Source organism: Trachurus japonicus, chromosome 21, assembly GCF_045865225.1.
Source record: "Trachurus japonicus isolate A0001 chromosome 21, Traja_1.0".
NCBI classification, from domain to species: domain Eukaryota; kingdom Metazoa; phylum Chordata; class Actinopteri; order Carangiformes; family Carangidae; genus Trachurus; species Trachurus japonicus.
The window spans coordinates 11,791,687-11,804,381 of NC_140927.1; the positions used below are offsets into that span (position 1 = coordinate 11,791,687).

Genomic DNA, 12,695 nt, shown 5'->3' on the forward strand with positions numbered 1-12,695 from the left:
GAGTAGAAGGGATGATTAAGGAGACAGGTGTTTCCTGTCTATCACAAATGGTTTGTTTTTTTCCCCCCTTTGATCAGTTAAAAGTTTCCTCACAACTGGGAGCCACAGTTATTTTCTGTTACTCTTGGTAAATTTATTCTTGAAGACAACCCGATGATAAGCTCTTGCTGCTTCCCTAACCCAGCGCTGGCAGCTGTGCCTTTTATTGGAATAACTGTGATAAGTGGCAAAGTAAAATAAACTACTGTAGTTTACAGCAACACTACTTCCTCTCTGCTAATCCTGCAGTATGTTGATCTATAAACATGGCATGTCAATTTGAAAGAATAAAAAGTTTAAAGAAAATCAAAATCAGCCACTAACACTGATACATTAATCAATGTTTTCAACGTTATGCAATTCCTTGCATCCTTCAGGCTTTCTGACGAACAAACCGTCATTAGCACGGTTCAAGTCTCTCACGTGGAACAGATCTATGATGTGGATATACAACTTCAGGCCTCCGCAGCCACCAGGGATTTGGGTTGTTTTTCACTCTTCTGTATGTTCTCTCTCTCTCTCTGTAAGAACTTGGCTGCTCTGAGCATCATTTTTGCTCCACTGGATAAATGTAATAAAACTGCTGCTCTACACATTTAAACACAACAAGATTATTTTAATGCCTCTATTACAGAGGGAAACCCCCTGGTTTCATAGCTTACAGTGAACAGCAACAGGAATGTTTTTACAACTAACTGATGCAAGTTTGTATTAGGGTTTGTGTTATGAATGGGTTAGAGTGGTCATCAGTGCTGGGCTTGACAATATGATATACTGAGTACTGGATGTTGGAGGTTACTAGTGAATTATGAAAATTATGAATGTCATGATGTGGTTTTCTGCAGAGCAGCAGCCTTGAACCGAGACAGGTCAATAACACACTTAACACTGCATTTGACCCAGCTTAACTTCAAATGTTAAACCAAAACTATGTACTAACCCGTTACTTTCACCAGTGAAAATAGTAAAATACATAACATGTGTTTTTAACTGTCTTCCTAAAGAATTTTCTTGGTCGAGAAAACTTAACATACAGAGGAAATTGTGCACACCAGTAAAAAACATTTGCAGTGATTGTTTCATCAGACACTTCCAGTACCTTGGTTATCATCCAGTAACCAGACTCTGAAATGCAAAAGTGTTACAACTGGCTCAGAGCCGCAACACATCGAGAAGCACAATACTACAGTATGTTAGATGCGAAAGGAATAACATTTATTTGCAAAAACAAAAAAGAGCCACTTATTGAGACAGCCCACAGCTTCATGTAGTGAAATGCACCGTAAACACAGGGACATAGAGCAGAAAAACAATAACAGAATAGAATGACACATAACTCAAGTTATTGTTAATGTTCAGTTGTTTCAACTACCAAACCTTCCTGAAAACATGTTTCAGTCAGGACCTCTTTGTCAAAATAATCTTTATTTACTCGCACTTTTAGCTTTCCTGCCCTTCATGAGCCATCATGAACGGCATAAGCAGGGAGCGCAGCAGGAAAGAAAACCCAGACAGAGCAGAGCAACCAACAAGATACAATGATGAGGTTCATGACAGATGAATGGAGGAGCTGGGGTGGAGGTGGGTTGCAAAAAGCCAGCAGAGGAAGCAGCAAGGGAGGTGACGTCGGGCTAGAGCAGTTCAAATAGTGCGCTCTGAATGCAATTTCCCAATAGGGAGCGGGCACGGGCAGTCAGCTGAGCCATCAGCTGATCTGCTCGGTGTTGACAGCTACGCTATTGATGCTGATTTAGAGCTTGATGTCGTGGCCTGCCAGAACTAACGCTACACTCGATTTTATGTGCCATGATGACCACAGTCTTTATAGATTGGATGATTTGATGCGGGGTTGTGAGGAACTGATCTATAGTCAGTGTATTACCTGCAGTAGATTTGGATCAGTGCACTGTGAGGAGTCCCGGCACAGAGGCTGAGTGACGTTGTTCAGGTACACTGAGAAACAGCCAGATCCGGTTGAACCGTACACTTTGTTCTCTACTTCAAACAGTCGTCTCCTCCGACACTGCAGCCTGTGAACTGTATTCCTATGCATAAGCACAAAGGTTTCACACTGTAAAACATTGACTACATACAACTACCTCACACTACTGCATATGAAATAACCCAAACTATACAGTATGTCTCCCATACCTATGCCATACCTAAGGTTGGTTTATGATTTCCTGTGGCAATGCTGATAGCGACCGCTGTCCTTAGCAGTAGAACTGGCTACAAGGCCCCTAAACTGTACTAAATCTTAACCAAAGGGTTGGCGGGTCATTGAAGCCACTGAAAAACAAGAATGACCCACCAAAAGAGCTGCCAACATCATCAAACGCTCCACTGGGTCACTTTGGAAAGTGATGTTTTGTTTGTTTTGTTGTTTAGGTCAGAAGATTCTGTTTTACAAAAGAGGCTGCAGACCTGACAAAACTTTGATTTGCTGGAAAATATGTAAACTCTCACTCTGTCCCTGGTTTCTGCTCCTTCCTTTAGATCAGTGTCTCATAAACACACACACTTGATCTTGATCTCAGTCTTTGATTGGAGTTGTGCAGATGTGTTGATCTTTTTTCTTTCATCCTCTCTGGTCACAGCAGGAGGCAAATGCAATGTAAACAAGATGTCTGGGTATAATTTTAATGCTCCATTTTATATTTTTATCCCCACACATCTTCAAAATGACACAGACTGGATGGTCCCGTACATCTCTGTTTCCATCCCCCTCCCTTCGCTCTGCACCGAAGCATACAAACATAGGCACAGGCCTTTGTGAGGTTGGAGGATGCAGCAAAGCAGGGATGAATAGAGATGAATAGAGATGCATATAGACGTCGACAGGTTCTCTGAGACAAGAGAAAGGAGAGGCAGCAGGTATACAGTAAAACAAGAGAGCGAGAGGAGACCCATGGGAATATAAGACAAAACTAATAAAAGATGGAGGAAAGTGTTGACAGTGAGTGGATGCTGCAGGGAAACAGAATGAGGAGGATGAGGAAGACTGTGTAAGAGGATGATAAAGGAGTGTCAAGTGTGATGAGTAGATTACTGTGACATCTGGGTCTCAGTAACAAATTATTGGTGAATTTACTATCTGTGAAAACACGTTACAATTCATGCAGAATCTCACTATCACTGACACATGTAGTGGCAGGTTAGTGAGGGAGGTCCTAAAACCCTGCTCTGGTTTTCACCACCAGATTCCAGGGAACAAAAACGTTTATTAGCGTTTAGTAAGTCAAAATCTAGTAGTTTTGTTTGTGACTTTTGACTGATTGAAACCAGAGTTATGGTTGAAGGGTTGAAGAATAGGAATCTCTATTATTGCAGCCCTGCAGGTACATGACTTTTGAGCTTGAGCTGAAAAACGGTGGCGTCAGGTGAAAAACTCAGCTGCTGACTCTAATATTTTACAGGAACACCATTTTTGGAAACACATTTATTTGTTTTCTTGCTTTTGAAGACCTACACTCACACTTTATATTATATTTTAAATATGAAGCCACTGCCAGGAGACGGTTAGCTTAGCTTAGCAAAAAAAAGACTGCAAACAGCGGGGAATAGCCAGCCACTCTGTCTCATTGGGATGGGAAAGCGGTCGTTGGTGGAGTTTAAAGTTGCTGGTCAGAGACTTTTTTTTGAAACACCGATTAGAGTCAAGCTAAAAAAAAACATGGGGGATTCTCAGCAGTAATGATGGACCATTATTATCACTTGAACGCTGTGGGTTCATCTCCATCAGGCTTCAAAGAGTCATTTTATCTTATCCTCTGTTTGCCAGATCAGACATTTCCTTTTTATGATTTTATTATTTTACGTCTATCCAAAACAGCTTACATGTTAGAGACATCGTTAAGCCTCAGTGCTGCAGTAGACCGTAAAGTAAAATTAAATCTGTTCAATAAAGCAAAGTACAAGGAGATCTGTCAGCACACATAGCTCCAGAGTAAAAAGACCAAGCCATCAGTTTTTAAAGCACTCTCCTGTTCAGTGTGTGTGTGTGTGTGTGTGTGTGTGTGTGTGTTTGTGGAAAGGCTGTAGCTCAGTAGCAATAAGAGACATCCCATCACAGAAGGGGGTGGTGGTGGATGAGAATGAAAGTTAATTCTTTATAATTATATGCTTTTATGTAAGAAAATACAAAAAATCTAATGAATTGTTGTCTTTATTTTCACACTACACACAATATCTAAACACATCCTCTTTACACAGCACTGACTTTGTGCAATCTGATCCCCCTGTGCCCAGGAGCACTTGTATCTTTACGTATGTGCCAGTTTATTTTTCTCCATAATGCACTTCTGTGAGTTGTTCTGTACCACATCCTTTGCCATGTTTGAACTAATAGTAACAATCTATAGCTCATAAACACTGTAGGATCTCTAACGTTGCTCTGTCCTCCCCCTTGTCTCAGCGTCACAGTGCCTGTCAGCTCTGGGATGTGGCCCCCACTACGAATACGCCATTGAAGAGTTCTGTCTGGCCAAATTCAGACTGGACATGCAAGAGCTGGATCAGAGACACTGGTGTAGCTGGGAGGACACAGTTGAGTGAGTAGAACACACACACAGACACACACACACACACATACACACACAAAGAAAGAGAGAAAAGCATCCAAAAACAAATGGCAACAGATTTATTTTCACATAAATCAGGTTCATGTTCTTAATTTGCATAAGGCAATTCCATCCTCATCGTTTTTAATGCCATAAGGACACAGATCACCTAAAATGACATAGTAATTTGTTTCCTAAATGTGCATAATGATCTCCACATGACAAAAATATTCAAGTGTCTTTTGTATTTGATCTGCTGTGGAAATGTTTAGGTTTGCTTGTTGGGAGTCAAAAACAAGACTTAAGAGATAGAATGCACAAAGATTTAATTCTCTAGCTCAGGGTTGTGCCCCCTGGCCAGTGGCTGCAGCCCACAAGACAGGACACATAAATGTGGTTATCAGATCATAGTTCCTCAGCAGTTTAACACTAATATTCTAACACATTAAAGAGAATAAGGAAAAATTCAAAATCCACCACAGATCCAGTGTTAGTCATCAAAATGACCGGAGCCATCAGGAAGTTTATACAATTGAACTGGTAGTATGGCATCTTTAGTCTTTTGTCATAGTTCTGTGTCCTTTTTTTGCATCTGTTTGTGATGAATATGTTTGTCTTTGCAGTAGTATTGTGACTCTTTGTAGCCATTTCTGTATAGTCCACTGATTTCCTAATAAGAAATATTAACAATTACTTTAACCCAAGCCTCTGACTTGAGCCCTTTATTAATCCATCACAGTAGGTTTGGAAAAACCTGATATGTAAAGGAACAAAGTTTCTAAATATGTGTCAGTCCTGGCTTTGAACTAAGTAGTCTCAATATAAATTGTATTATTACTCTCAAGTGGATAAAATCATACCTCACTGGCACTGCCTGTCGTGGGATAAATAATGAAGTCATCAGCAGAGGCCTGAATAATACGGATACTAAAGGGCCTTTTCAGGCCTCTGTTTTCCAGCCTACATCTTCTATCTATGGGCTCTAATTCCGTACCAGGCGGTGGCGCAGCCTGTGCAGTGATAATTTTGTTAGGCGCAACACCGCACGCAGCCAATTTGGTAGACCGAGGTGCGCAGAGATGGGTGGGCAATAGGGGCAGGTGTCAACAGATTCAGCTTGGCGCAGTGACAGTTTCGTGCCAAAAGGCTGCGCCGAACGTGTGCTAAAAGCTTGCCAACTCACACCTGGTCTGCTCTTGCCGCAAGGCGAAGTGCAGCCAGTCGATTGGTAGTTTGCGCCCTTACGTAGAGATGTTTCTGATTTGTTTATGTTGTGATCTGTGCACACCACTTACCTTTGTTACACAGGGTTTAAATAGGTTTTTGAGTGTCTTAATAAGTGGGAAAAGGGTCTGTTTATTGTTTTTTTTCACTGGGCTACAGTTTTAAGTGTATCAGGGCAAACCTGATTAACGATATTAGTAACCTCCTCCCAGACTACTTTTGCTTCACGAGCCTGTGGAGATCTGTTTGCGTTACCATTCTACCACTGTGAGTTTGGACCTCCCGGACCAGAACATCAGTTTCCTCATGGGAAATGTTTGGCTGTTTGGCATCCCTGTCTCCTTCGTCCATGTCAAAATATAAAGGGCTCTAGTTTCGTGGCGCGGCGCAAGGTGGCGCAGCCTGCGCAGCCTGCGCAGTGCAAGGTTCGTGCAGTGCAACACGGTGCACGGTCAGTTTGACAGTTTGGTAAACCAAAGTGCGCAGAGATGGGTGTGGTGGCGCAGCAGGGGGAGGTGTCACAGATTCAGCTTGGCGCAGTGACAGTTTCGTATCAAAAAGCTGCACCGAAGGTGCACTGAAAGCTTGTCAGCTCCAACCTGGTCTACTCGCAAGGCGAAGCGCAGCCGGTGCAGTAGTAGTTTGGCTGACCGGCGCACAGTGCGCACATGTCACCAAGATCTCACAGGCAGGTTTCCACAGTTTCAGGCACATTTAAATGCAATAAATAATCACAACAATTACACTATTTAATGCAACTACTGGAATCAGCACGTACATTTATATCAATTGTCCCATCACATCTGATGTCAGATCAAAGGTGGTTGGCACACGTAATGGAAACTCAACCTAACTGAATTAACACAGATTAAAACGTGATGCAAACTAATGAGTTAACATCTCTCCCAGCCAACCAGAAACCGCCTTGGCATCAGAGAGTGATTATATATTCGGCATCTCTCATCTCAGATAATTCAAAAGAAAAGAGAGAGAGACGCTCACCGACAAGGGGTCAGACAGAGCTTGGCGATGCGTCCTCTACAGTGCCACTGGACCAGACCAAAACATCAATTTCCTCGAAATATAAAATGATAATTGCAGTGCGCCTCGCCCGCAGCACATTTAAAGGTGAGGAGAGGAGCTCATTTGATTGATGAAGATCTGACTTGGCTGTGTTAAACCCACACATGCCTTCTCCCCTCCCTCTTCCCCACTTGCGCTGGTAGGAGGGACAGGAGGAGTGCCTGTGCTGGTGTGCGCCATGCACAAAACTTGCAAAGTGCGTCTGGACTGCACCTGGTCTACAAAACTAGAGTCCAGAATGACAAAACTGCAGTGTGCCTCGCCCGCGGCGCATTTAAAGGTGAGGAGAGGAGTTAATTTGATTAATGAAGATCTGACTTGGCTGCGTTAAACCCACTCACACCTTCTCCCCTCCCTCTCTCCCACTTGCGGCGGTAGGAGGGACGGCAGAGGGAAAGAGGAGTAATTGCGTTTCTACAGCAAGGAAAGATAATTATATAATACTGGTATTACATACGCTACAAGATGTCAGCAATTACCTGTTGATAGACAGACTTGAATCTTTAAATCTCTAAAGACACAGGCGTCATTATGATGTGCATGTTTGGGTTGACAGCTTCATTTCTCATCAGCTTTCTCATCTGGTGTTTCTCACTAATATCTCACTAACAACTGCTCACTCAGAGCTCTGTTGCTCTGCTCTCAGCCAGTGTACCAAACTTAAAGGTCAACTTCCAGAGGATTTCTGCCCTTTTAAATAGGGTTGTTGTTAAAAAATTCAATACTGATAATCTGAAAACTCCTAAAATAGATTTAAATGTATGTGTAGAGTTTAGACAGTAATGTAATTTTTAATTCACCATCACATGTATGTCCCTATGAAACATTGTAACCAACTGCACCTATAGCCTATATTATAAGTACAGAAGCTAACTGGTTTTAAAGCTCCTCCTCCTCCTCTCATTGTTGCTTCATGTTAAGGCTGTTTGTACATGGTCCCTTTGGAACATATTATCATCAGACAGAGTAGTGTAAAAATGTGCTCCTGCACATTGTGGTTTGGTTTGTAGTAACTGGACAGTAAGAGCTTTGTTGTCTGCAATCTAATTACAGACATAGCAGGAAAAGAGCAACAACAGAAAAAGCGGAGTGAATGAACGATTGAAATGTCAAAATGGTTCAGCTGAGTAGAAAAGGTCAGGACAGTTGCAGCTGCATTCTGGCCAAGATTCCACAAGGGATTTCTAGATCAGCTGGAATGATTTTTAAGTGTCTGTGTACGTGTCTCTATGAGTGTGTGTGTCTATGTGAGTGTGTCTCTGTCACCAGCTTCCTCTGGTCTCTCCTTTGAGCTGTCACTCACCACTGTGTCACATCAGCCTGAGTTGATACATGGCTGCACCTCATCAGACACTGAACACTGTGCTGAGCAGCAGATCAACTGTCCCTCACTGTCAGTCTGTCTTGCCGAATAGAAACATCAAAATCATAAAGTAGAATGATAACTAAAGTTCCTTTGATCACATTCCTCATTCACACTTACATTTTCCATGAACGTCCATTCATCCATCCATCTTCTTCTGCTCATCCGGGACCGGGTTGCGGGGGCAGCAGCCGGAGCAGGGACACCCAGCCTTCCTGTCCCCAGACATTTCCTCCAGCTCTTTCGGGAGGATCCTAAGGCGTTCTCAGGCCAGCCGAGTGACATAGCGTGTCCTGGGTCTTCCTCAGGGTCTCCACCCGGCAGGACATGCCCGGAACACCTCCCGAGGGAGGCGTCCAGGGGTCATCCGATACAGATGCCCAAGCCACCTGAGCTGCCTCCTCTCGATGTGGAGGAGCAGCGGCTCTACTCTGAGCTCCTCCCGGGTGACAGAGCTCCTCACCCTATCTCTAAGGGAGCGCCCCGCCACCCTGCGGAGGAAACTCATTTCAGCCGCTTGTATCCGGGATCTTGTTCTTTCGGTCCTGACCCAGAGTTCATGACCATAGGTGAGGGTAGGAACATAGATTGACTGGTAAATCGAGAGCATCGCCTTTCGGCTCAGCTCCTTCTTCACCACAACGGACTGATACAACGACCACATTACTGCGGCCGCTGCACCAATCCGCCTGTCAATCTCACTCGTGAACAAGATCCGAAGATACTTAAACTCTTCCATTTGAAGCAGAAGCACTCCTCCAGCCTGAAGGGGGGCAAGCCACCTTTTCAGGTCGAGAACCATGGTCTCCGACTTGGTTGTAGGTGCTGATTCTCATCCCAGCCGCTTCACACTCAGCTGCAAACTGCCCCGGTGCATGCTGAAGGTCCTGGCTCGAAGAAGCCAACAGGACAACATCATCTGCAAAAAGCAGAGATGAAATCCAGTGGCTCCTGAACCGGATCCCCTCCGACCCCTGGCTGCGCCGAGATAAAATAATGAACAGAACCCGTGACAAAGGGCAGCCCTGCCGGAGGCCAACATGCACTGGGAACAGGTCTGACTTACTTCCAGCAATGCGAACCAAGCTCTTTCTCCCGTCGTACAGGGACCGTACAGCACTTAGCAGACTAGCAATACTCCCGAAGCACCTCGCACAGAATGCCAAGAGGGACATGGTTGAATGTTTTCTCCCGGTCCACAAAACACATGAGGACTGGTTGGGCAAACTCCCACGAACCCTCGAGCACCCTGCGGAGGGTGTAGAGCTGGTCCAGTGTTCCACAACCAGGACGAAAACTTCATTGTTCCTCCTGAATCTGAGGTTCGACTATCGGTCAAATCCTCCTCTCCAGTACCCTGGAATAGTCTTTCCCCGGGAGGCTGAGGAGTGTGATCCCCCGATAGTTGGAACACACCCTCCAGTCCCCCTTCTTGAAAAGAGGGACCACCGGCCCTGTCTGCCAGTCCAGAGGCACTGTCCCCGACTGCCACGTGATGCTGCAGAGACGTGTCAGCCACGACAGCCCCACAACATCCAGAGACATTATCAGGGCAGATCTCATCCACCCTCTGTGCCTTGCCACTGAGGAGCTTCCGAACTACCTCAATGACTTCAGCTAGGGTGATGAATGAATCAACCTCTGGGTCCTCCACCCCTGCTTCCTCTTCGAAGTATTCCTTCCACCGCCCGACAATATCCCCAGTCGAGGTCAACAGCAGAGCACTGCTTTCCCCTTCTGAGATGCAGGATGGTTTGCCAGAATGTTGTCAAGGCCAACCGGTAGTCCTCCTCCATGGCCTTCCCGGGTTTTTGCTTCCACAACCGCCGAGCTGCGGAACGCTTGGCCTACCGGTACCCACCAGCTTCCTCAGGAATCCCTTGAGCCAACCCAGCTCCAGGGTGGGGATCCAGTGACGGGGCTCTTTTTGCCAGTTATGCTGAGTTGTCGCTTATTGTCACTGCAGTATATACATTATTTAATGCTCTTGTGTATTTTCCTCAGATGCTAGAATATAGTGTACCTATTCCCATTACACTTTCACAGAGAAAAAGGCTCAAGTGCCAAAGTGTCTGTGAATGACTGCCTTTATTCTGCAATAAAACATATTTGAGTGAAATACAGTTTGTCAAGAAAATGGGACAAGTATCTTGTCAAAAACAGTGCCACCATGTGCGTTGTCTTCTCTTTTTTACAGCAACTATAGTCACAGTTTGACTCATCTCCTCCTAAATCCCCCCTGCTGTATACTTACATGTGTTTTAATCTATTTGAGCTCCTCTCATTTAGTTGTTTTATATCTCTTAATGTCTCTCAGGTGCTTATGTTAAAGGACAATTCCAGGCGAATTCAACTCAGGGGTGTATTTTCCTATCATTTTAGGTCTAAAAGAAGGAATCTGAAGATTTTCAGTTTAATCGCTCCTGTTTTGCGGTAGTTGCGTCTGTCCCCGCATCGCCACGGCAGCAATGAATGGGTGTGGATGTAAGTTCCGCTGTTTAGGCTGTTTCCAGCCCTCAAAGCCGCAATTTTTTTCCACAGACAGCGTCAGATGGCTACTCAAACATGCACCGAGAAGTTTATTTACTTCAAGCAAGCTGACATGTTTGTAAAACTAGATCCAAGTCTCCCGGAGTCTCGCGCAAGCCCGAAGTTGCAGTGCTGGTGTATTCAGGCGCAGTGGGAGCTACCGCTTGTGTCATAAACACAGGAATATCAACTCTTTACTTGCTTGAAGTGTACATTTTTTTCCACAGACAGTGTCAGGTGGCCACTCAAACATGCGCCGAGAAGTTTTTTTTTACTTGAATCAAGTAAAGAGTTGATATTCCTGTGTTTATGACACAAACGGGAGCTTTCCCACTGCTCCTGAACACACCGCGCACGGCAACTGGGTCTCGCGCGAGACTCAGGGAGGTTTTGAATTAGATCTAGTTTTACAAACATGTCGGCTTGCTTGAAGTAAATAAACTTCTCGGTGCATGTTTGAGTAGCCATCTGACGCTGTCTGTGGAAAAAAATTGCGGCTTACTAACACCTCCGACAAAAAAAGAGAACAAAAAAATAGGCTTCTATTCTGAGTCAGCACAATACACCACATAACAGATAAACATCGACCACTGTCATCAGTAGACTATTTACCGATGGTTGATGTCAGTGAGGCGAATATCAGCCTTTACCGATGTTCAGCCGATGCATTGGTCCATCCCTACTAAACAGTAATTTTAAGGGTAGATCATTATATTATACTAAAGTCATAAACTGAATCTTACAATTAATTCACTGCTATTACTAATATTGCTAATGATAATAATAATAATAATAATAATAATAATAATAATAATAATAATAGATTTAGAATCTAAAAGAGCAAACAAGTCTATATATTATATATGTAATAAAATGTCAAAGTGTTCGTCTGAGCACTGAGCACAGGGCTGTTTCTCAGAGTAATGATGTGAAATCTAACAGAATAATACAATCTGCAGATGGGTAACATCTCTAACCTGCAGGTGACAGAGCTAATCACCAAGTCACTGTAAAGCTCATCAGCTGAAAATCACTGCAGTCAGTACTAGGCTATATAGTATATTTCCTAAGCCAGCTATTGGGTAAATCAGTAAGCCTCTGAATGAAAACAGCCTGCCTTTCTTGAATAAGCCTTTTTTTCCACTGCAGACATCTTGAATTGTCATAATAAGACAGTTACAAGTGGCACTAAAAGATTAAGACTGGATCTGTTCTATTCAAGAGTCCCAGAAGTCAAGTCACAATACCAGCACCCTGAATGTGTATAGCAGCTAGATAGAGTGCATCCATCATTCATATAATTCAGAGAATGGTGAAAAAATGTGTCTTCACAGAGAAAGGGTTTGCTGTTTACAATGTGTGAAATGATGTGATGTCTGCCATCATCGGCACAAAAACCATTAAATTGTAGAGATAAACTCTACGATCCTTCAGTTTATTACATGCCATATAACTGTCTAAATCAATTTGATAATGTGCCTCCCTACTGCTATCATACAGACCCTTAAAGAGCCATCTTCAGTTTTTCTCTCCATAACCATGACTTTGACTAGACATCTTAAGAATTTTTAATGAATTCCTCTTTGCTTCCATGCAGCCTTGTCTCTCCATTTATTTCTGAAAAGTAGCATAATCAGCTTACAGGCTTTTGATACATTCTCCAGTCGTGTCGATTGATGGCACTTACATTAAAGCTTCATGCTAGTGCAGTTTAAGTGCTGATTAAAAGATCTGCACTGCATTTGCATCTGCAGACTTGTTGCTTGCGATGATGGTGTACATCACTCCAATGGAAATGGAAATTGAAAGCATTGGCTGTTTTGTTTTTTTAAATTTTAGTATGGAGTGGAAACCAACCGCTGCCCAGGAGGCAGGAAAAATATATTGAAAATACTAAA

General features: G+C 43.6%; 1 protein-coding gene across 2 annotated transcripts in view; it reads left to right on the plus strand.

Moving 5' to 3' along the window:
* The window catches only part of ramp1 (receptor activity modifying protein 1), a 63,553-nt gene that overhangs the window by 34,605 nt on the left and 16,253 nt on the right, over positions 1 to 12,695 (plus strand). For both annotated transcript variants that reach the window (XM_085765263.1, XM_085765261.1), the window contains exon 2: positions 4,454 to 4,589. In XM_085765263.1, the coding sequence (XP_085621389.1) occupies positions 4,454 to 4,589 (136 nt within the window). The remainder of the gene's footprint in view (positions 1 to 4,453; positions 4,590 to 12,695) is intronic.